Source organism: Ustilaginoidea virens, chromosome 4, assembly GCF_000687475.1.
Source record: "Ustilaginoidea virens chromosome 4, complete sequence".
NCBI classification, from domain to species: Eukaryota; Fungi; Ascomycota; class Sordariomycetes; order Hypocreales; family Clavicipitaceae; genus Ustilaginoidea; species Ustilaginoidea virens.
In genome coordinates, this window is record NC_057319.1 from 4,417,363 (window position 1) to 4,440,658 (window position 23,296).

General features: G+C 56.6%; 9 protein-coding genes across 9 annotated transcripts; 5 read left to right on the plus strand and 4 right to left on the minus strand.

Annotated features, from left to right (window-relative positions):
* Positions 1 to 856: 856 nt before the first annotated feature.
* UV8b_05643 (uncharacterized protein) lies at positions 857 to 3,948 on the minus strand (the record flags this gene model as incomplete). The annotated part of the gene is made up of 3 exons (XM_043143140.1): positions 857 to 937; positions 1,048 to 2,906; positions 3,030 to 3,948. The coding sequence occupies 3 exons, from the start codon at positions 3,946 to 3,948 to the stop codon at positions 857 to 859; spliced, it is 2,859 nt and encodes a 952-aa protein (XP_042999073.1).
* Positions 3,949 to 5,087: 1,139 nt separating this feature from the next.
* On the plus strand, positions 5,088 to 6,527 carry UV8b_05644 (uncharacterized protein; the record flags this gene model as incomplete). The annotated part of the gene is made up of 2 exons (XM_043143141.1): positions 5,088 to 5,279; positions 5,331 to 6,527. The coding sequence occupies 2 exons, from the start codon at positions 5,088 to 5,090 to the stop codon at positions 6,525 to 6,527; spliced, it is 1,389 nt and encodes a 462-aa protein (XP_042999074.1).
* Positions 6,528 to 7,133: 606 nt separating this feature from the next.
* UV8b_05645 (uncharacterized protein) lies at positions 7,134 to 8,573 on the minus strand (the record flags this gene model as incomplete). Its single annotated transcript, XM_043143142.1, has 1 exon — positions 7,134 to 8,573. The coding sequence occupies one exon, from the start codon at positions 8,571 to 8,573 to the stop codon at positions 7,134 to 7,136; it is 1,440 nt and encodes a 479-aa protein (XP_042999075.1).
* Positions 8,574 to 11,115: 2,542 nt separating this feature from the next.
* On the plus strand, positions 11,116 to 12,931 carry UV8b_05646 (uncharacterized protein; the record flags this gene model as incomplete). Its single annotated transcript, XM_043143143.1, has 4 exons — positions 11,116 to 11,673; positions 11,777 to 12,119; positions 12,224 to 12,658; positions 12,771 to 12,931. The coding sequence occupies 4 exons, from the start codon at positions 11,116 to 11,118 to the stop codon at positions 12,929 to 12,931; spliced, it is 1,497 nt and encodes a 498-aa protein (XP_042999076.1).
* Positions 12,932 to 13,893: 962 nt separating this feature from the next.
* Positions 13,894 to 15,324, minus strand: UV8b_05647 (uncharacterized protein; the record flags this gene model as incomplete). The annotated part of the gene is made up of 3 exons (XM_043143144.1): positions 13,894 to 13,954; positions 14,043 to 15,150; positions 15,282 to 15,324. The coding sequence occupies 3 exons, from the start codon at positions 15,322 to 15,324 to the stop codon at positions 13,894 to 13,896; spliced, it is 1,212 nt and encodes a 403-aa protein (XP_042999077.1).
* A 1,112-nt stretch (positions 15,325 to 16,436) lies between these two features.
* UV8b_05648 (uncharacterized protein) lies at positions 16,437 to 16,823 on the plus strand (the record flags this gene model as incomplete). Its single annotated transcript, XM_043143145.1, has 2 exons — positions 16,437 to 16,571; positions 16,665 to 16,823. 2 exons carry the CDS (start codon positions 16,437 to 16,439, stop codon positions 16,821 to 16,823), a joined length of 294 nt encoding a protein of 97 aa, XP_042999078.1.
* A 599-nt stretch (positions 16,824 to 17,422) lies between these two features.
* On the minus strand, positions 17,423 to 19,262 carry UV8b_05649 (uncharacterized protein; the record flags this gene model as incomplete). The annotated part of the gene is made up of 2 exons (XM_043143146.1): positions 17,423 to 19,062; positions 19,145 to 19,262. 2 exons carry the CDS (start codon positions 19,260 to 19,262, stop codon positions 17,423 to 17,425), a joined length of 1,758 nt encoding a protein of 585 aa, XP_042999079.1.
* A 410-nt stretch (positions 19,263 to 19,672) lies between these two features.
* On the plus strand, positions 19,673 to 20,430 carry UV8b_05650 (uncharacterized protein; the record flags this gene model as incomplete). The annotated part of the gene is made up of 2 exons (XM_043143147.1): positions 19,673 to 19,922; positions 20,045 to 20,430. 2 exons carry the CDS (start codon positions 19,673 to 19,675, stop codon positions 20,428 to 20,430), a joined length of 636 nt encoding a protein of 211 aa, XP_042999080.1.
* Positions 20,431 to 21,525: 1,095 nt separating this feature from the next.
* UV8b_05651 (uncharacterized protein) lies at positions 21,526 to 23,245 on the plus strand (the record flags this gene model as incomplete). The annotated part of the gene is made up of 4 exons (XM_043143148.1): positions 21,526 to 21,532; positions 21,612 to 21,703; positions 21,850 to 22,211; positions 22,447 to 23,245. The coding sequence occupies 4 exons, from the start codon at positions 21,526 to 21,528 to the stop codon at positions 23,243 to 23,245; spliced, it is 1,260 nt and encodes a 419-aa protein (XP_042999081.1).
* Between the last annotated feature and the right edge of the window lie 51 nt (positions 23,246 to 23,296).

The following is a 23,296-nucleotide window of genomic DNA, read 5'->3' on the forward strand; positions in this document are numbered from 1 at the left end:
CTCCAGCCAACGCAGCCTGCGGCATCAATCCGATAGCAGCCAGGCATCACAGTGCATCACCGCATCACCGCATCACCGCATCATCACCCATCACTCATCACTCATCATCACGGACCCCCCTCGTAAGCCAGCCATGTGGCACCATTATCCCGGCACTACCAAGATATAGAGGTGCCTGCCTATGTGGCCCCTTGCCCACCGGCCCACCGACATGGATCTAGGCAGCCGCGTTGCCCATGTACCTATGTACCTAAGGTGCATGTATCTGCCTAGCACCATCCTGCTGTGGCGCCGGCGCCGGCAGCTCAAAATAGGTGTTGTCTGGTCGAATGGAGCCAGCCCTTTGTCCAATTAACAGCCTACGAAAATTAGACTCAAAAAAAAGGAGTAAAAGGGGGAAGGCGAAAAGAAAAAGGGAAAAGAAAGAGAGAAAAAAAAGAAAAAAAAAAAAAAAAGCAACAGCCTTCCGCTGCTAGGCACCAGCTCTATTCCATGTCCATCCAACTCATCACTTGGTCCCTCACCCGGTGCATCTAGTCCGTCCTTCTTCCAGCCGTGACGTGGCGTGCAGCAGAAAACTGCCGTCCCATACTCGCCCATTTGCCGCAGCCTGTCCGCATCGTCAACACGGTGCCAGCGCTCCTTTTACTCCGGACGACTGTTGCGCACATGTTCATGTTGCTTTCCCCAACGATCCGACACGTTCAGCGTAGATCCAACCCCAATTCTGCATGAGAAATCACGGTGAGGAAAACAGGAAAAAAAAAAAAAAAGCCGCCAATTATAGTCTTTCCAAATCCAATTCCCTCCCTGCCAAGCTGCGGGATTCCATCGTGGGCCGCGGTAGTCCGAGTCGTTAGTAGTAATCTCCGTTTTCGCTGTCTTCTGCGTCTACCTTGGGCCGAATGAGATCTAGAAGCGACGCGATATAAGGACTCTGGCTTTGGGTTAGCACCAGAAAAATAATGCAAAAAAAAAAAAAAAAAAAAAAAATCAGTTTTGCGGCCCTCCTGGGTTCGCCAGGCCCGGCATCATCAATCCACGTACCAAGGTTCTGTTCTCGGAAAGAATCTCAAACAGCCGCGGCAGAACCGCCCGGAAAAGTCTTTCGTTCCAGCCGCCCTTTTCCGACCCGCTCTTTTCTTGCGACTTGACAAGCTCCTCCTCTGCTTCCGTCTTGGCAACGTTCCTCGCAATGTTGCGAAGTATCAGGACCGCGCTGAGGGGAATCCCTGCTGCTTGGGGGGGCGCGTTGGGATTCCTCTCGTCCCGAGCAGTTGCCGTCTCCTCCAGCATGACCGTCATTGCCGTCGCAGGAATCACCCAGGGCTTTGACGAGCCTCTGCTGCCGCCGCCGCTGCTGCTGCTGCTGCTGTTGTTGGAGAGCGACGACATGATGTGGGTGTTGATGTGGCGCGCAAGGTCGTGTAGGCGCAGCTTGGTCGGCCGGCTGTACTTGCTGCACTGACCCCACGTGCAAACGTATTCCTTGCAGCTGTTGCCAAACTGCCCGCCCTCATTTCTCTGCTCGCCGAGATGCATCGTCAGAATGTGGCTCCACATTTGCTCCGGTCGGATGAAGAAGTGGCCGCATTTTTCGTTTTGCTTTCCCGCGTGCGTGGCCCACAGGCAACGGCCGTATTCCTCCCCGTCAAAGTTGAGGGGGCGAGGCCGGGGGCGGATTCCGTGGATGATGAATTTTTGCTGCGGCTCGCCCGGCTCGCGGAGAACCTGGGCGTTGGAGTCCTTGTACACCGAGGTGCTGTTCCGGATAAAGTCGGCTGGCGTGATCATGGGCTGCGCAATGGCCTTGAGAGGCGTCACGAAGGCGGACTGATAGGCTTGCCACGCGGCCAGCTGGGTGACGAACGAGTCGCCGTCCTCCTCGAAAAAGCACTTGACCCATCTGTGGACTCTGTCGGGCTCTTCAAGCTTCAGCATCTGCTGCAGCAGGTCTTCGGGCATGGGCGCGATTTCCTCCCGCGCAGGAATCTTTTGCTCGGGAATCAGAATCAGGTCTCGCGGGATCCTTTTTGCCCCGTGAGCCAGGAGCCTGACCAGGTGGTCCACGAGGTTCTCGGGGCTCGTGGAGCGGACAAGGTTGCCGACGTTGGCCACAACAGCCGTGTACTGGTATAGCAGGTCCAGGCAGGCGTCCATCAACTCGTCGTCGTTGAGGAGCAGCCAGTTTGTGATGCGCTGCAAGGATTCGGCGGGCATGTTGCCGAGCGTGTTGGTGGCTTCCAGGTTCATCGAGATTCGGCCCAGGGCTCGCAAGGCAGTCAGGATGATGCCACGGTCGTCAGACGCCAGCTGCGCGAGCAACGTCTTGTACAAAGGGTCATGCGATCCGAGCACCATGTACGGCGTAATTTGCTCTGCAATGTCCAGGGCCATGTGCTTGAGCTCGGTCAGAGACTCGTGGGCAGGTAAATGCATGACGATGCAGACAAGGTCCTTGATGGGGTAAAAATCCGACATGTTGAGCGCGTTTTCCGGCAAGGTAACCATGTTTCGGAGCGTGAGAAGCGCTTCTGCAATGAGTATCATCTCATCCGCAAACGCTTCCGTCTCAACAGCATGTGGCTGCTCCTTCTCCACCAAACTGCCGATTTGCTCGAGTATATCCCACGTCCCATTGTTGCCGTCCAGTTGGCCAAGTTGGCCCGACCTCGCGTAAGGATCCCAGGAGACAAACCACGAAACGTGGTGGAAGAGACTGCCGACTTGGAGAGCTTTGTCCACCAGACCTTCAGCAAGGCCAGGAAAGGCGTCGAATCGATACTTGTCGCCACGCTCGAAAGATATCTTCACGAGATGATTTAAAGCGAAAGATTGCTCGGCTGGTACGCCAGATCGTAGAGCGTTCAGGCAGCGCGTGTAGATGTTGGGACCGTCAAACCCAGCTGCGTAATAAAAAAGAATCCAGGTTAGCGCCGCAGGTGTACGTGAGCTGAATACTAAAAAAGACAGAAACCCCTTTTTGTTTGTTCTCTCTCCTTTTTTTCTTCCCCCCTTTTGATACTTACTGCCTGGTTGCATTGGTTGGCGACTGGCAGGGTCAGCATGAGCAGGTCGGTGCGCCAGACGCTGCCTTTGAAACTCGCCGGGAGCACTGCTTGGCGTCGCGACAGCTCGTAGCTGCAATGGCTTGAGGTGTTTCGGTTGGTAAGACAAGACCAGGCTTGACGTATTGTCCGGGTTGGAAGGATGATGCATGATGGACGGCCCTCGGCCATGGTGACCGCCGGGTGGCATGGGCGGCATCGTCGCGTGATGTGAGCTTGGTTGCGGATTGCTCTGCGCAGGGGAGGCTGTTTGGGCGGCGTTTTGCTGGCTAGTCTGCCTAGTGGCACGGCTCGAAGCCGTATCGGGTTGGAATATGACGCGCTGGGGAGGGGCTTCTCGAAGTCCACGAGAAGCACGAGAGCTGGAGGGCACTTCGGGAGCCGATCGTTCGCGAGTCGGCGTTGCGTCGTCCCCAGAAGCAGCCGAGTCTCCGGCGTTTACGTTGCTGTCGCGCTTTGGCCGGAAATTCTCCAGAGTGCGGGTCAGCAAGCCGGCACCCTTGGCCGTGATGTCTTCAAGGATTTCCTTGGGGGGCGGTTCCTTGTTGTGGACGGTTCTGATCTCGTACGCGGCCAGGTTCTTGTAAAATTTTTCCTTGAGGGAAAACGCGGTGGAGGCCTCGTTGTTGGAATGCAAGCCCAGCTCTGATGCCATGCGCCGCCAGGCCAGCTTCTCCTCCGACACCTTGTCGTAGCCCCCGTTGGCAACTATGTGGTTGAAGACCTTGTAAAGATCGAGAAAGATCAAGCCGACCTTTGGTTCTGGGTCGAGAACGGTTCCTCGTTTTTCGTGAAAGTCTTTCAGCTTGGTCATAAACTCGTCATACTCGGGAGTGCGGTCGATGGTGTGCAGGGGCACCTCTTGCGGCGTCGTAGTCATTGCGGTCAGTCGTCCTGCTCGAGAGGTGAGCGAGCGACTGGGTCGCCCTCTTGGTCGCGACTGCCGTGCTGGTTGAGTGGTGACGGGGCAACTTGTTCACCCTCTTGGCTGCGACTGCCGTCCTGGCTGGCGTCCCAGCCCGAGTCTGTGGTCGTTGCAAAAGTCGGGTCGGCGCGGCGCGTAGGACAAAGATCGGAATCGATGCGCATGGGATCCGCTGCCTTGGTTGCGACAGGCGCCGGCGAGTGGCGTTTAGACAATCGCAAAGGCTTTCAGAAGGTGGCCTTGAACGTGGCGGGAGGGAGCATGGCTGCAAGTCGCAACTGCTTGACAAGTACTCCGTAGAGTTTTGTCGCGTTGGACGCCAGCATGCACGATCCCATCCAGCAGCGTCTCCACGTGATCCCATTGTCCGCCAATCGGAAATTTTCCTGCTCTGTGTTTTGGCCAGGCCCCCATCATCTAGTACAGCAGGGTCAGTCCTTTGGCCAATCAAAAGTACAACAACAACAACAACACCATTGGAAGTTACTTTCAGTACTTCATCCGCCGCAGGCAAGCTGCTGCAGGTCCGAAGAACGTTAGCATGCAAGATGTTGCAACTTGATTCCAATTAGGAATCGCTGGTTCAATCGAGCAGTTCGCTAGATAGTTGCTCCGCCAGGTCATGAGCTCGGCTAGGCGAGGAAACATTTGTCTGTCATACGGACGATATTATGTACTGGTTTATTTTGTTTTAAAGTAGCTACAGATGACCAGGTACATGTACCTACCTTACATGAGTGTTGAACTGAAGCGCTTGAATATACTTGCAGTCCCAGCCTTTTAATTCCGTTATAAAAATTAGCCTAAATATTCAAATAGTACAAAGTATCGCCTTGGCATGACATGACTTTGCCATCTTTGCTTGAGAACTTCCACCCAGTGCCATCATTACAACACTGCTGTCTGCTGGGCTGCTGCTTGGCTCGGGCCAACTGCAGCTTTCAATGCAAGCACCGGACGTGCTCTGCGCTTCAGTCTGGTAGGTCACAATTGATGTGCTTCAACTTGCCCATTCTTCACCTCCAGGTACCCAGACAGCTATCGAGCATACGCCCGGACATTTGAAGCATGATCGCTGCACCATTCCCGCCGACATGATCCATCTTTCCTCACCGGCAGCTGGCTGTCAGCTACGCCTCATCAAAGTTCAAGTTGAGGACGCGGTGGAACAGTACGATGCAGAGCAGCTCGACGCGCCCATGCAGCTCAGTCTGGAAGGCCAACGATCCATGGGCTCCGACTGCGGCGTACTGTCCCTCACCATTGCCATCGGCACAGATAAGAAGGTACGCCAGTGAGGCCAAGAACGCGAGTCCTCCGTCTGACACGTCTCGCAGCTCTCCATTAGGCTCAATGATCTCTTGAATCGCCCTGGTGGCACCGCGGGCGTCATCTCCATCGACCGAACATCGCTCAAGCTCTCTTTGAGGTTGCCGGACCTCCACTACACTCTTCAAACATGGTTCCGACAAAGCAGAGATTTTCTCGTCTCTGCATGCATTCTCCGCAAGGCTGGATTCGCCATAGACGACGACCTACCCCGCGAAGAATCCGCCAAAAGGACGTCTGACGAACCTGCTGGGCAGTTGGACCAGATGGGCACCATGACCCAGCCTTCGCAAGTCTTGTCCCTGACTCCGTCGACAGCCTTGGGATTGCCAAGCCAAACGTTGCCGGATAGCACAGCCGGGCCGAACATCTTTGACGAGGTGCTCGGCCGCTTCCAGAGAAGCAGTACAGGAGCCAGCCATGTCCTCGACGAGGGCGTCATCTCGTCACAACCCGCTCTGTCCAGTGCAAAGTCCTGCAGGATATCTTCGGTAGGCAAGGGCACGAGCATACCCCCTGTCGGCTCCCCACCGAAAATTGTAGTCAGCCAGCAACAGCCCGACTCCCGAGGTCAAGATGCTGCAAGTCCTTCTTCGTTGGGTTCAGGCCCCCCCCCGCGTCGCCATGGCCATTTCACGAGGTCTTTCTCTGCCGCAGCTCACAGGAAAAACCGCGGGTCCGAGAGCATCCAGCCGGCAGAGTCGTCAGCCATCCGGGGCGACGCTGGAAACACGGGCCCAGTCACGGAGGTGAAAAACGTCGCCCCGGGTATGAGCAGCAGTTTTGGCTGGACTACGCAGACAGAATTCCGAAACCTCATGCCACGGCGTCGCAAGCTGCCTTTCCTCGAGGAGGAGAACGGCCCGCCGAAACGGTTGAAGCAGGGTTTAGGCTATCCACCCACAGCCCAGCGGCCAGTTTTGGACGAACCGCCATCGACACGCAGCACCCTGACCAGCCATGGATTGCTTTCTACAGTGCCAAGCGTCGCCATCATACTGGGATTCTCTTCGATTTCCGATAAGCTCCTCTTACAAGAGAAAAAGATACTATGCAGATACGAGAAGGCCATTGCCAAGGGTGATGACGCAGATGCCGGTGCTGACTTCTTCTTCAGCTTGCTGCACGAAGCGAGAATGCAGTTTTGGCTGGGGGAGCTGACCAAGTCCTCTGCACCAGAAGATCAACCCGTTATTTTTGTCTAGACCTGGGGCAATGGAATAATAGTGATCAAAGGTGCTGTCGATGCCATTCGTGTGAAGCACCTTATGGTTATGGGGCTTGTTACGGATTGTTGTGCAGCCAGCTAAACGCGTCAATTTCCTCCCGTCGGCTTCCCGCGCATCAGCTTGCTCCATGGGTTTCCCCCCCAACAATGTTCCCAGCGGGCCCCATTTCGTTCCAGGTAACCGTTGTTGGTATGGGTGCGAGCCTGAGGCCAGCATTTCCATCAAGGTGATGGTAATGATCTTTTCTGATGTACATCACCGCAGAGGTTGTGTTGGTGTACAATCCGTTCAGCTTCCGGGGGCACACAAACGGACCCAAGCAAGACCACCAATTCTTACGCAGAATAGATCATTTTCACAGTCATCCTCCCACATGGTCCTTGCTAGTTCAGACGCATTGGAATAGTACTTCGGTGCGGTTGAGCATCCAGTGTTTTTTATATTTGTTTGCTCACCGAGCATCCGGGTTTGTCTGTAGGGGGAAAGAGGAAGAACAGAGCAAGCCTTTGCATGCTGTACAATGTTGTGGCTGTCTTTCTTTCTTTTTTCTTCTTCTTTTTCTTTTTAGAGTGCCCTCTTGATTTAGTACACTGCGAACCCCCTTTTCTTGCCAACCACAGTCCCATTGTTCGCGTTGGTATAGAATGTGATGAAATCCGTCGAGTTTTCATATGTGTTGCCACAGAGTTTACTATAGCCTTGAAATAAGTCTGCGCGGTCGCGCAAATACTTTTGCAAGCCGTCGGCCGAGCAACTCTGACCCGGCCCATCAAAACACCCAGGCAAGACCTGGGGGCTTTGGTTCAGAAGCACGCGATAGTACGTCGAGGGAGTGGAGGCCATCGGACCGTTACTGCTTGTCTGATTTGAGCCGGCATAGCTGGAGGTGCAGTTCATGCGCTCAATGGCGATATTGGCCAGGAACGGAAGAATGCGACTCGAGATCCAGGCGCGCTGGAAGTTGACCTGGTCTAGGGGCATGGTGGCATTCACGTCGTTCCCGCCGGAGAACTGGCTGTTGTTGAACAAGCCCATGGCGACGAGGACAGTCGGCGGCAGTTCGCGATGCGTAAAGGATATGTACAGATCCTGGTTGGCACGGTCTGCGGAGAGCAGGCTCAACGTCGCGTTGACCCAGGGGAAACCAATGGCGCCAGAGTAGGGGCTGCCGTAGCCGGTGTTGTAATGATACTGGATGTCTTGACCGTACTCGAACTGCAGCCACTCGTCGGGGGAGAATAGGTCGGTGGAGCAAAAGGGCGAGGAGCCGCGAATCACGGTGTCGTAGCCGCACATTGCTTGCATCGCCGTCACGTCCCGGGAGGTGAAGTTGAAGTCTGGGACCTGGGCGTTGAGACGAGCGATGATGGGTGCGGTGTACGTGTCGATGAACCGGCTTTGCTGCTTGGATCCTGCATCGGCGGCATAGCCCTTGCAGCTCTTGTATGGAGTCAGGCTGTCAGCACCGTCCTTCTTGCCCTCTGGGACCTCGACCACGTTGATGGTGTTGTCATCCATTTCAAGCCCCCGAACGAGGCCCCTGGCGCTCTGGACGGTGCGCTCGGCCGTCGAGGTCCACACCCTCTGCGGCAACCTAAGCTTCGGATACCGGTACGAGATGGAAAGCCCCAGCTGGGCGGCCTCGACCTTGCCCGTCCGCGTCAGCAACTCCTGCTCTCCAAAGGATGGAGCCTCCCAGGTAGCCAGAAAGGCAAGCTGGGGGATCTTGGTCCAGTCAGCTGTCGCATTTCCAAGCTTGTGGAGAAACGGCTCCAGATACTCTTGGTAGTCATAGTCGTTGGCATTTATGGCTGCGTGCCGCACGAGGTATGCCGCTCGAGTGACGGAGCAGCCTTGAGGAGGAACTGGATCCCGCGGGGGGTCAGAAGATTCATAGTAGGGAGCAATACCGGCCAGATGCTCCAGAGGGTTGAAGGAGTACGACGAGTAGAGAGGAGTCTGAAGCTTCAGGGCCCCAGCGCCTATGGCCGCAAGAGCGAGAAGCGTAGTCGACCGGCTCATGTTGGCGCTTGGTAGCCGTCCCCGCCGCAGCTGGTTTCTTGCGTTTCCCTTGTTGCGGCAATGGGATGTTGCCATTGCCTCAGCAGCGTTTGCAGAGGCCAGGAGCGGAGAGAAGAGGACTTGATCTTCGAGGGCATTGCAGACGCCTCTCTTATACGGCGGGGGCGCAGGATATCCATGATGACGGAGCTCTCTCGAACGCCACAAGCCGTCAGCACGAAGCTTGGAAAAACCGTGAAGATCCCTGCTGAGTTGTGGGGTTGTTAAAAGGCAACATGCCTGCCTGCCAGTACGAAAAGAGCTGGGATCGCGTCCACGACGATGGAATCGCCGGGAAATTGAGGCAATGTGGAGCATTGATGGCTGGGCAGGTACATCTGTACTGCATTGTTCCGGTGCTAGACGTCATGGATCTTGGCAAGCGGAGTTGCACTGCACCATGCTGCATGTACCCCTTCTTCATGGGAATCACTGCTGTCAAGATCCTCTGGCCTTTACAAATTCCATCAGGTCAAGAAACTCTTTTCTGAAATATCTCCCCCGAAGTCGTCCGATTCACCACTTGCAAGCCAAACTGCAACGCACCCCGTACTCCAAGACTTCCACACCATCCTCCCGTATGGACTTGAGCACTTCGGACAGGAGCTCAGGTAATAGAAACTTCAAGCCTTCAAGCCTTGAGGTGCATCGAATACTCAAGTGGTGACACAGTGGACCCCATCTCCCCCCACGTCGTGTATGGGAGAACAGGGGCGAGACTTCTCCACACCACAGCCGAATCCCCAGGGGGTGCGTATGTGGTTGTGGCTGTCGGCGCTGGCACTGAAGCAGCATACCGGACCGTTTCAGTGAGAGCGGACTTGAGAGGCTTGCAGGAAGAAGGTGGTTTTGTGTTTTTGCACCGTGGTGTGTCGGTCCTGACGCTGTATGTATGCATGTTGTGCCGTGAATACTGTGCCAAAATGGCTGCTAGACTATCTAGGTGAAGGGAGCATTCGCTATCGAAACGTGAGCCTGGCTTTGAAGAAGGAAGGGAAGATGCTCCCTATAGCTTGGTGCAGACTCCTCCTGCGTTGAGCCATTGAAGCAGGGTCAAGAGGCTAATCTTGATTGCGCCGACTTGCAGCGTTGAGACAGGATGGCTAGGTCCCGACTTTGTGGGGATAACGATGGAGAGCTTGTTCCCAGCGACGACGGGACCGTTATGAGGAGGCTTGCAGGTCAAGCCGTTGTCGATATGCCGGTAATGAATAAGTGATGAGTCAAATAGAATAATGGGAGGATCCAGGCCGGGCCGAGGGGAACGCAAGAGAGAAGGGGAAACTGGCTGGGGGCATGCAAAACACAGTGCTGCGTCTTCTGGTTTCACTGTATTTCGCCTTGGCCACACACTCACACACACTCTCTCTCTTCTCTCTCATCCTCTCTCTCTCTACTTCTGACTTACGAGTCACAACCGGGGTTACATTTCAACTCCGCTGTCGTTGCCAACGCTCTCGGAAGATGGAAGGAGGGCACGATGGCGCACTGAGACGTAAATACTACAGATCGCAAAGCACAGCAAAAGCGAAGTGAATCCCGCCTTGGAAAACCATGGTGTATTGGATGTGCACAATATGGGTCACCCGTCCCTCTGATCATGTCTCCACGAAAACATCCATATGGCTTGTCTTTGACACGGCAATGTGCGCATGGGAGTCTAGCTATTGCATCTATCATCATGGCACATCGACACATCGACGACAGGAAATCCCCATGCCCACTCGGCAGCAAAATTCTATCCGAAAGCGCCGTCATTCACGGCCGTGTCAAGCAGTCCTTGCAGTGCTTGGGCATTGTTTGCTACGGTTGATTCAGAAGGAAGCCGATCAACGTCACTTGAGATTTTCTTCGCATAGACCTGTAAGTAGCTGGGCTCCGAATTCTCCTTGCCATTTTTGCTGATGGTGCGTGCATGCGTAGAGACGTGGAAAGGTTCAGCTGGAGAAGCCACTTACATTCAGAGGGCCCGACCGATGGTGGATTGACACGGCACGTACGACTGCAACAAGTGCAGCACTGGTTGATGGCCGGGATAACCATATCGAGCGAAGCAGTCTACAGTCGTCGCTTGATGGTTGGGTCCCGCCATTGAGAAAGGGTTTGCTCAAGTTTGCTCCTCCAGCCAACCGAACGGGCGTTGTAACTATGGCCGATGCTGCTACGCACTGTTTTGGCGGCTCACAGCTTCGACCAACAGCTCGGGAAGGCCCGAATCCGTGTATCAGACTCTGAAGCTCGGGCCGCTCGTCGTGCACAATGTACGAATTATTCTGACCGTACGGTGAACCTGGCGGGAAACCACAAGCAGCTCAAGTAAAAACCTACTTTTTATCAATTGTCATCCGGGGCTTTTGATTCACTGCGCGACCATTATGGTTCATCTATTTGAACGGCTGCAATTCCCAGCTCTACTCGGAGTACCATGCTGGCCAGACCCTTGCCATTCGTTCAGCCGCCACGCGCGAGCTCCTGAATCCTTACGGAGTACAAAGCCCGCACCATGATCTTGCAAATCATTTACACCATATCGGCAGCTGTGCTGCTCATTCCATTGACGTTTCATGTTCGCGAATGGTGGTCGAGATGTCGGTTCTCGAAAAGGCACGGCTGCCAGCCTCTGAGCCGACTCAAAACGCTCGATCCCGTGTTTGGACTTGATCATTTGCTCGAAATCAAAGAAGCAGCCGCCAATCACCGTGTGTTGGAATGTTGGCACAAACGTCACTTTGTCGAATATGGACATACTTTCCAGATGAACCTGGTGGGCAACGACATCATCATGACGCGAGAGCCAGAGAATATACAGGCCATTCTAGCGACCAAGTTTCACGACTTTGAGATTGGAGAGCGCCGCAGAATTATATCCAAAAAGTTTGCGGGGGTAGGATTCCTCAACGCCGACGGACATGTCTGGCAACTTGCACGCGCCTTGGCAAGGCCAGGTTTCATGAAGAGCCAAATCAACCTCGACATGTTTGAGAAACATTTGAATGTCTGGTTCTGCTCTCTCCCAAACTCGAGTTCACCCGTCGATTTTCAGCAATGGGCGTTTCGATATGTAAGTACTAGAATTTTTTTAGCCACGGAGGCTGCGCAACTCCGACTCCTGTGTTGGATGGAATAGGCGTGGGATCCAGCATTGACGTCAATTCTCGCTCTAGACCCTAGATGTCGCCTCCGACTTCCTTTTTGGAAGCAGCCCTGGAATTCTTAGTGCAGGGGCTACGGAAACTGCTCGCAAGTTTGCATGGGCCTTTGATGTTGGAACCGAGGGCATCGCGCAGCGAATTCGGCTGGGGAAACTGGCGTGGCTCTATCGAAACTCGGAAGAAAACGAGGCTTGCCAGATCGTCCACGACTACATAGACGCCATGGTATCTGTTGCTGTGGCAGCAAGGTCAACTTGTCCACAAGAACACGAGGGCGATGGTGGCTCATTTCTTCACGCCCTTGTCAACACAGGCATGACGCAGGAGGAGATTCGGTTTCAAATGTTGAGTCTGTGTAGGTCAACCGCATCCCCTCGAGATGATTTTGCAAAGTCGCTCAAAAGAGCAATACCTCAAAAGTTGAAGATGTGGGAGGCTGACTTGAGCAAAACAACACAGTGCTTGGTGGCCGCGACACCACAGCCTGTCTCATGAGCGCGGCCATGTGGGAAATATCACGGCGACCAAACGTGCAGGCCCGACTGCGCCAGGAGATGTCTAAAATTTCAGGGATGCGTCCAAGCATCAAGGACCTCAAGGAAATGACGTACCTGACGTGGGTGCTTCGTGAGACGCTCCGGCTCTACCCACCAGTTCCCATGAACTCCCGCCGCGCTGCAAGAGACACCTGTCTGCCGCGCGGAGGAGGGCCCGACGGATCCCATCCCATCTTTGTCAGGAAAGGCCAGGAGGTCATGTACCAAGTCTGGTCCATGCATCGCCGCACAGACTTGTGGGGAGAAGATGCGGATGACTTTAACCCCGATCGATGGGCCACGGCGCGCCAGCATTTCAATTTCCTCCCGTTCAACGCAGGGCCGAGAATTTGCTTGGGTGAGTTTTAAGCCTTTCACAACCATTTTCCCTCCCATTGTCTGTTTTTTTTTTTTTTTTTTTTTTTTTTTTTACATGACCAGGAAGAAGGCTTCTCACCGTGTCAATGTAGGTCAGCAGTTTGCCTATGCTGAAGCGGGCTACGTGCTCGTGCGCTTCTTGCAAGAATATTCACGTATCGAGGGCGTCGACACGCAGCAGCCATGGACCGAGAAACTAGGCTTGACTTGCTGCATACTCCAAGGTGTCCAGGTAAAGCTTTTGAGGGCATAGAAACTGGTCATTGAGCAACGTGCTGGTTCAACCTTTGGCCTGGCGACATAGGATGCGTGCTTCTCTTTGATTATCAACCGGCCGGACCCCTTGCGCCGGCATGGAACTCATTCTTGCAATGTGCCAGAAGAATCAAGCAAGATGTGGATGTGAAGTAGTTTCGGCGGTCAAGCCGTGACGTGGACATGATTTTTTCTTTCTAGGGCCGGCTGAGCGTGTCTCCCATTTGCCATTTAGCAAAGCAAATCCCCTTTTTTTCGGACGAGATACAATTCCACATGAGAGAATTTGGTACAAGGGGTGTTTTCCGATCGTTACCAACTTGCACAGTGAAGCAACATCCCTGTTCCAGTCACCCGCTGTCAGGATACTATGAACCTTGGCTTGACCAGGAGCAGGCTCGTGGTAAAGAACCGCCCCGGAATCCCATACCCATCCCTGCATCCAGACGACAACGAGCCTCTCTTACAGCGACGGCTCTTTTGGGACGGCTCCCAGCCCACCTCGTGTTCCTCCACCACCGACCTGAAACGACTGCTCGTCTGTCAGAGTTGTAGTAGCCAGCAACAACTTGTCTGCGGGTGCTGATAGCGTGCCGCTGCCGCGCTGCCGCTTGGAAGACGAGGCTCGCGGCTTTCTAGATGACGACCGGGGCGGCTGTTGCATTGGGACGGATGCAAGCTAGAATCTGCGTACGAGCTCGAAACTAGACATAGGGATATCTCTAACACCCAGGAGCCGCTAAACATCTATCCAGAACAAGGCCAAGACGAAGGAAGAAGACGACGAGAGTAATGCACAGAGAAGAGGAATAAAGAGGAAAGAAATGAAAAGACAAGGAAATGAAAAGAGAAAGAAAAGAGAGAAATCATGAGAGGAAAAAAACCCAGGCTTGCGTCAATCGACTCCCAATTTTCAGCTGCTCCGTCGTCTCCGGTGCGCGCGGCGCCTTGTGCCGGGCCCTACTTCATCTTCACATAGTTGCTCGGGAAAATGCCGTGTCTCGTCCCAATCATCCCGGTCCTGACATGGTTGTGAGCGGTTATTCTGAGCCCGCGGGAGGGGGGGGAAGGGGGGGGGGGAAAGGGGACACCGACTCGCCCCAACATACCACCAGTCATTGTCACTATCCGTCTTTTTCAGAACGGTGATGACGTCGCCCTTTTTGAAGCCCAAATCGCCCGGCTGGTCCGGCTCAAAGTTGAACAGGGCAATGGCCTCGTTCTGCTTGAGAGACGCCTCCTTGTCGCCAAACTTGGGCTTGGGGGCCGTGGGCCTGCCCGGGCCGACTCTGCGCTCGCCAGGAGGGGCGTCGCGGTCGAATCCCGGCCCCGGCCCCGGCCCCGGCCCCGGCCCCCGCGAAAACGTGCTGGAGCGCAAGGCCGGACTGGAAACTTGGCGGTCGTAGACGTCGTCCTTCCACGTACTCGACCGGGCGGGTCTCGCGACCTCGTCCGAGACGAAACCGCCGGCTCGATCCCTCTGCGCGTTCTCGCCGAAGGCGTCTCCACGACGCCCCTCCCAGACGACGTCGTCGTGCCGGTCGTCGTACGTGGGCATGTCGTTGTACATGGAGTCGCCGTTGGAGGGGCCGGCCCGCATGCCGCTGAAGACGCGGGAGTTGAGGACGACCATGAGGGAGTCGGCAGCCGGCGGGGGGCTCACGGCGCCGCCCAGCAGCTGCTGCGCCGTGTACCTGGTGCCGTAGAGCTTCTCGTTGGCGTCGCGGCGCTCTATGATGGCCATGCCCTCGAGGGAGACGCCGGCAAAGAGGCCCTTGGTCTTGGAGTAGCTGAAGATGCCGCTCACGCTGCGCAGGGACGCGGCGCCGGCGGCCTCTGCGTTGCGGCCGACGGGGCCCGCGGCGAGGGAGACGTTGCCGCCCAGGGTGATGGACCCCATCTGCGCAAACGTCTTGACGGCGTTGGCGTCGTTGAGGACAAAGACGAAGTCGGTGAGCTCGAGGCCGATCTGGCCGCCGAAGCCGCCGCCCGCGGCGGCGATGGCGCTAGGGGCGCTCCACGACCCGTCGGGCAGCCGGGCCACGACCAGGCCGCTGCCGACGCGGCCGGACCCCAGGAAGCCGGCCTTGAGGATGGTGAGGATGGCGAAGCCCTTGGCCTGCGAGAGGATCGACGGCGGGATGACCTTGTCGGGACCAAAGGCCTGGCGGGGATTGACAAACGACGTCAAGATCTTGCCGCACTTTTTGCATTCCGCTGTGGAAAGGGGGGTTGGTTCGGGACGAGTAGGACCGCGCGACGAGTCAGCGTTTCGAAACGGTAACGAAGTCGCGCGGCGTTGGAAGCCGGCGTGAAGGAAGCAAAAGGCGGGGTTATTGCAAACTTACACTTGAGCGACGCCGGAAGGGGGTTGTTGATGCCCATGCCCATGCTGGCGTTGGCTTGTTCTCTGCCCAGAATTGTGCTCTTGGGATCGGGGGATCGCAGTTGGAACGGACCATGCCGCGGGAGCAAGGGAGGGGGGTTGGTTGGAGAGGAGGGACTGAATGACGATGCGCGACGGACCGACGGAGACTTTTGACTTTGGAGTGCATTGCATGGTTGGGTTAGCAGGACGCCTTGCCGAGGGCGGGGTGGCGGGGCTTACGACAAGACTATTCCGCACGGAGTACTCGGCGGCACGTAGTGCCGATACGGAGTACACGACGCTATTACTCCGTAGTGCTATGAAGCCAGCACGTCAGTCTTTTTTTGTGTGTAGCGCGACATTTCAGCGCAGCAACTGCACAGTACTCCGTACCCGCTGGCACGTTACAAGGGCCATTGACAACTGCCGGGCGCAACAAGTCAAGTTCAGCAGTGAATGCCAGCCCCGGCCGCGTCACGGAAACGCTAGAGTTTTTCTTCCCCTCTCCTGGAGTCTGGATGGGATCCGCAACTCCAGAAACGTCTTTCTCTCCCTCCTTTTCCTTTTTTTTTGCCCCCCTTTTCTTTTCCCAGATCCCTGGCGTTCCGTGGTTTCCGCCCGCAGGGGGTCCGGGGCCAAACATGCCCAGTCGCACAGCGCACAGCGCACAGCCGCGTGGCGCATCTTATGTGGCGCATCTCATGTGGCGGTGCGGCCTTCCCCCGCCACAGCTGCACCCAGCTGCACCCAGCTGCATTGCCAACTCAGCACTGGCCCAGCCATCATCCTCTCCCCCTTTCCAAACAGAGGCCCCCAATGCCCGTTTGGCGAACAAACGCCCAACAGCCTGGCAAAAGAAAAAAAAAAAAGCCATCTGGATCAGCCGCATCTCGCCTTCATTTCTCCTCCGTCGGGACCGCCAGCCTGGGCTGCGAGGCACACGAGGCTGCCCGCGCCGCACCGCACCGCACCGCACCGCGTAGCTGCTGGGCCGAGCTTGTCGACCCCGAACTCGACGACGTGCCGACGACGTCTAATATCGTAACTTGTGCAGCGGCGCCTTTTTTTTCACTGCCCCTGGGCACCTGGCTCGCCTTGACGACGCGCGGCCTGCGTTCTCACCACGTCGCCCATCATGTCTGAGGCCTATGAGCGCGAGAGACAGAACAACGCTCGCCTGAACGAGCTGTCGGCCAAGGTCTCTGCCCTGCGAGGCGTCACGATAGACATTTACGACAACGCCCGCGCGCAAGACGTCATTGATGACACGGTACGAAACGCCAGATGCTTTGTCTTGAATGGAATAAAATATACATGTGCCATGTAAAAAAAAAAGAAAACACCCACTGACACTCGCCTCCAGTCGGATACTTTCTCGTCCATGACGTCACAAATCAAAGGCTCGGCAACCCGCCTGACCCGAATGGCTGCTTCGGGCAACAGAATCGCCATTCTCAAACTGTCGGCCATCATCATCGGCGTCTTCTTGGTGCTCTACTACGGACTGAAGCTGTTCCTGTAACGACGGCGGCGCTGCCCGAAACCCCCACAGCCGAAAGGTGCCACCGGAGCGCTGCCTCGTTATCGAGCCGCGTCGCAGGATAGAGACCGCTGCGGCTACGGAATGTTGTCTGGTTTGCTTCGTCTTGTGCCGCCCGCCATCCGTTCCGCTGAACGGTCCGCGATATCGTGTCGAAAGCGTGTCTGGTGGCTATGGAGGGCTCTGGGTAGCTGCCACCCGCTTGCTTCGCTTGCTCGCTTCCGGGTGAACTAAGCGGGTGAACCATAGTTTCATCACCCACAGACCTCGATGTGGGTGGTAGGATACTAGCAGCTCAACACCCTTGGCATCGTGGATGGGTTCGGCGTCGGCCTGGCCATTTTGCGTCCCCCTGTATTTACCAGCTTTTAGAGATACCATGTTTCCTCTCGGGTTTGCTTTATAAAGCCTCCATTGGTTTCCCCAAGACCCTTGACCTCGTTATTCGTCGTCCTTGGCTACAACCTAAATAGACTCCTGACATGAGGACAAAAACGCCGAGAACATGCTCCCCAATGCCCTCCTGACTGCTTCAACTCCATTCATAGCCATCGTTTTGAACGGGTCTGGTGTGGAGAAATCTACTGCCAAACGTTGGAGAAGAGATCTTCGTCGCCACCAAAGCCCCCGCCTGCTTTGCCAGTTGTCGCCGCCGCAGTGTTCGCGTGAGACGCGCCAGTGCTGCTGGCCCAGCTTCCGAATTCTTCATCTGCCGTGACTTTGGGTGCCGAGTTGAAACCTCCACCTGTGCCGGGAACAATTGGCGTGTTGGCAAACGAGGAGCTTGGGATACCCCATCCAAATTCAGTGGCAGGAGACTTGGGTTGTCCGCTGCTTTTAGGCATGGCGGCCGGTGCCGGCGGAGCCGAAGGTGCAGGCGCCGCTGCGGACGACCACTCGTTGGTGCCCCAGACATCGACGCCGGGAATTCCTGGAGACCCAAAAGCGGTCGTCGTCGTGGCGGTAGAAGTGGTCGGTACCACGGGTTTGCTCGGGGGTGCTGAGAGGTTGAAGACGGAGTTTGCGCTGGCAGATGGTGGTGAAGTGACCTGCGGCTGCGGCGGCGGCGCAGGTTTACCCTGGGCAACAGGCGCCGACAGATCAAAAAGATCGCCCATGGCAGACGACGACTGGGAGAGCTTCGAGGCTGGGGCGGCGGCTACCGGCGTCGGTGCTGCGGACCCGAGCGAGGAAAACGCGCCAAGTCCCAAGTTGGACGGCTTGTCCGGGCGAGAGGCCGCTGCAGGTTGGGCGGGTTTGTTTTCGAAAAAACTGCCCCCGCTTAAGCCGCCAAAGGCACTCGCGTTCGCTGGTTGCGGCGCGACGGCCCGGCTGCTGGAAGATGCGCTTCCAAGGTTGGCGAAAGGGTCGGCAAATGCAGCAGGCTTCTGTGGACTCGTGGGGCTCGACAATGTGAGGCTGCCAAGGGCATCATGGAAGCCGCCGCCGGCAGAACCCTGTCGCTGATGGGTCAGAGGCGGTGACGCGGTGCCGCCGAAGCCTTGTTGCTGAGATGACTGCTGAGGCTGTGGCCTTGGCGCAGAGGCGTAGAGAGAGAGAATCGACTGTTTAAGGTCTGGCCGCGACTGACTGCCCGGCGATGCGACTCCGGTTGTGCTCGCGGGACGGGCCGGGGCCGCCGCGCCACCCAGAAAATCGAGACCAAGCAATGAATCTCGAGTGCTGGTCGGTTTGGGAGCCACAGGCTGAGATTTTGAAGTCACATTACCAGCTGCAGGGCCGGCAGCATTGGATCGAGACGAAGACTGTTCCGAGGAGCCGAGCAAATCGCCCTCCGGCGCTGAAAGGTTACGCGGCGGTACTTGAGCCTGTCCGGCAGACGCCTTTCTGATGGACTCTTTGCGCTCGATGACTTGCTTCTCCTTGACCAAGCTCAAGGGCACATCGTCATCCCCGTCCACGTCCAAGGTGGCAGGATCCGGCTTCGGACCGTCCATTACCCACCGCTTCAGTTCATACTTGGTTCGGATAAAGTTTTCGATCTTTGCTTCCGACGGAGCATGTCCGGGAGCGAGTTTGGCTTCCCAGTACTTGTTGGCACGCGCGTTTCCCCAGACCAGCACGCTTTGCACTTGCTCGTCGGTCCAGGCATCCAAGTCAACCGACTTGACTCTGCTGATGTGCGTTCCCATTCCTCGATGGATGCCTGAGCAGCGAATGCAAACAAAGATGCCGAGATTCCAGCTGGCCCATCTTGGGTCTGTGGTCTGTGGGTTAGTCTTCTTCGCCGCAAGACCCCTTTGGGGGGGAGACATTGGTGGCGAGGCAGGCAAAGTACTCACGCTTGTTTCTCTTGCAATCGGCACAGACTTTATTAGATTCCAGCTTCAGGAGGCTCTTGATGGTGGCTTGATTTTGCGCTGCCCGATCAGCGGCCGGGTTCGGTGCACGCCTGGACATGATGATGCAGTGCTGCTCTGCGAGTCCAGCGGGGTGCCAAATGCGTGGTGGTGACCAAGCAAAGCACCAAGGTCTGACGATGCCAAAGAGTCAAAGACTGGAAGGAGGAGGGGTTTGTGTGGTTTGGTGTGGTTTTGAATTGTGAAACCCGTCAGGAGTTGACTGACCCCATCCTGTTGTGGCAGCAATCGATATGCACACACCCGGTGGGTCTAGTAAGACCAGCCACGCCACTTTGGCCTTGGCTCGGCTGCTGTGGCTTGGCTGCTGTGGCTGTGATGGAGAAGCCCCCTCGGCGGGACAGAATGTATGATGCAAAGGTTCGAGGCAATTTAACGTCGGCAAATCTCAGCTCTTGGCCACGTACGGAGCAGAGAACCGGCGTTTCCAGTTTCCGTGTCCATTGTGCCATGGTAACTCTGCCCGCCGCGCGATTCAGTCCGCTTCTGGCCGCCGTCTTTTACGCGCCCTCCGCCGTTGCCCGCTTCAGGCTACGTCCCTCACCTCCATCGGCGTCGGTTCGCAGGCCGCTTCCTCCGCAGTCCATGTCCAGTCTATCCTTTCTCAGCGCCTTGCTTGGATCTCCCTCGTCTACGTCGTCCAAAATGTCGTACCCCGATCAGCGCTCGGACGACGAATGGCGGGCTGTTCTCAACAAAGGTACAATCACCTAGACTGCCGTGCCGTCGTGGTGGTGGTGGTGGTGGTGGTGGTGGTGGCTGTGGTGGGTGATGAACGGGTCTTGTAGGATGGATGGCTGCATTCTGACGCGTCTCGTTCAGAACAATTCCGGATCCTTCGAGAAAAAGGCACTGAGCCACCGGGCTCTGGAAAATATGACAAGCACTACCCCGAGGAAGGTGTCTACGCCTGCGCCGCCTGTGCCGCTCCGCTGTACAGGGCTAGCCAGAAGTTCAAGTCTGGTTGCGGATGGCCGGCCTACTTTGACAGCATTCCCGGTGCTGTTACGAGGCACGAGGACCGGAGCCTTGGCATGGCCAGGACCGAGATTGTCTGCTCCAGCTGCGGCGGACATCTCGGCCATGTTTTCAAAGGCGAAGGGTTTCCCACGCCCACCGATGAACGGCACTGCGTGAACAGCGTCAGCCTAAACTTTACATCCGGAGGCAAGGTGGGGGGCGATGGCTCGAAAGAAAGCAAGGCGTGAGATGAATGCTTTTGCCCGGGATATCAGGAAGCGGATATCAAGCGTGTGGTAGCGGCACCATCTCTATTGAGTCTTGCTGGCCCTCACAAGCGAGCATCTTCTGCAGAGCACTTGCTGCCGGTATAATTTGGATGACTTTTGTAATCTGCATATATATATATATATTTGGCCCGCGTCGACACGGCATTCAACATGAAGCCAGAAAACCCTAGTCCGCAGCTGCGATCCATGATGGGCATGACGGCTCCTTGCAGTGAGCTTGGATTTGGCTGGTAATGGCCCGCCCTGTAGGTTAGATGCACATGCTGGAATGTGATGTGACAAGCTGAGAAAGATTAGGTTAGAGTCAACGAATACGAATTGACAGCTCCATTGGAACGTGGTGACTCTCTGCAAACGGCTGAAATAGACCCAGCAATACGGAGTACTCCGTACTCGCGATGGACACGGACACAGCAGAACCCCCCCGCCCCCGCCCCAACCCCAGCCCCAGTCCCAGCCCACCTCCCCCAGCACGGCGCCCTGGAGCAAAGAATCTGGGGCTCCTGGTACGATATGAATGTACTCGCTACCTGGCAGCGGGGCCGCGTCCAAGAACAGCTGGAACCCAGCCTGCACCGGCCGGAACAGCTGCAGCGGTTTGCAGTGAGCGGGGCTGTGCCCACCCGGGGTGCCGAGTACTTGCCACTGCCGTCTGGTGTGTTCAGGTTGCCGGGGCGGCCGCTGCAGAAATTTGCATGTGAAAACACACCGCCAGACGCCAAACGCCAGACGCCGGGCGCCAGATGCTGGACGCCAGGGTGCTGGACTGTCTGGCTTCTTGGCGCCCCCCACATTGCCAAATTGCCTCGGTCTTGATTACCCACCTGACATCAATCAAAGCCGCAGCAGCGGATGACAAACGCTGAGCTTGTCGCCGAGGTCTTGTCGCCGAGGTCTGCCGCATCTATGTATCTTCTCGTTGGAAGCCCTATATAGGTTCCGCCTCCCGCAAATCTCGACACCCATATCTGGCGCCTTCTTCCTCTTTCCTTCTTATTACTCTTCCTTTCACATACACCCCTCGCGCATCTCCAACCGTCCCCAACAGCCAAAATGGGTGGTAAGTGGCTAGCTGGCGCAGATGCCGCGCCTTTTGCAACAAGAGGCTGCGAACGGGTCGCTAATCTCTCCGCGGATAGCCCTCGACAGACTCTCGCAGATTGGTGGCCAGCTCACCGGTAACCCTACCGCTGGCGGTCGCGACAAGATCCTGGAGAAACGTCCCGATGATGTAGGTTTTCACATCCCCAACATGGAATGGCTTCTGGTCTTCCCATCATCACCCCAGCAGACGTGTCGCAAATGTGTCGCAGATGTGTTGTGTTGGTGGAAAACGCAGCGCTCTTGGAGCCGGCTGACATGCTTTTTGCTGTGCAGGTCGTCGTCACGGCTTGCTGCCGAAGCGCCTTCACCAAAGGCGGCAAGGGCGGCTTCAAGGACACCCAGGCTGCCGATATCATGGCCGGTGTCCTCACGGCTATCATCGACCGGTCCAAGATCAATCCTGCCCTCGTCGAGGACATTTGCGTCGGCACAGTCCTCGCCCCCGGGGGCGGCGCCACCGAGATGCGCGCCGCCAGCTTGTTCGCTGGGTTTCCCGAGTCCACGGCCGTTCGAACCCTGAACCGCCAGTGTTCGTCTGGTCTCCAGGCTTGCATTGACGTCGCCAACCAGATCAAGGCGGGCATGATTGACGTAGGCATTGGTGCTGGCGTTGAGAGCATGTCGCTGCAGTACGGGTACGTCATGTGATGCCTGCCTCTTCTCTCTCTCGCTCGTATCTATTTTCCCCTTCTCTCCGCCCCTCCCCCCCCCCCCTTGTTTTTTTTTTACTTGTTTCATTTTTTCTTCTTTTTTTCTTCTGGGAATGGGTAGCTTGTGGCTGTCTATATCCAAGTGGCGCACTATTCTTTCGTGGCCGCTTTCATCTCTTCCTGCTAAACGGCCCACATGCGCTGACACGCTTGGCTTCAGTCCCTCTGCCGTTACCGAGTTCTCCGAGACTTTGGAATCGAACCAAGAGTCCGCCAACTGCAAGGTGCCCATGGGTGTCTTGTCCGAGGACATGGCCAAGGACCTCAAGATCTCGCGGGCCGACCAGGACGCCTTCGCCGCGTCTTCGTACCAAAAAGCCGTCAAGGCTCAGAAGGAGGGCCTGTTCAAGGACGAGATTGTCCCTCTCAAGGTCAAGTTCGAGGACCCCAAGTCCGGCGAGACCAAGGAGATCACCGTGGCCCGCGACGACGGTATCCGGGAAGGCATCACCGCCGAGTCCCTGGGCAAGATCAAGCCCGCCTTTGCCGCCGACGGCAGCATCCACGCCGGCAACGCCAGCCAAATTTCGGACGGCGCCGCCGCCGTCCTGCTCATGAGACGGTCCACCGCCGAGAAGCTCGGCCAGACCATCCTTGGCAAGTACGTCGCCGGCGCCGTCGTCGGCGTCAAGCCCCTGCTCATGGGTCAGGGTCCCTGGAAGGCCATCCCCAAGGCCCTCGACCTCGCTGGCATCTCCAGGGACGACGTGGACATTTACGAGATCAACGAGGCCTTTGCCAGCCAGTGCTTGTGGAGCGCCAACCAGCTCGGCATCCCCCACGACAAGATCAACCCCAAGGGCGGGGCGATTGCTTTCGGCCACCCTCTGGGTTGCACCGGCGCCCGCCAAGTCTCCACCCTTCTCTACGAGCTGAAGCGGACTGGCAAAAAGGTTGGCAGCACCAGCATGTGCGTCGGCACTGGTATGGGCATGGCCTCTGTCTGGGTTGCCGAGTAAAGAGAGAAGAGGCCGGCGTCGACGGCGGTTTTTCTTTTTCTTTTTTTTTTT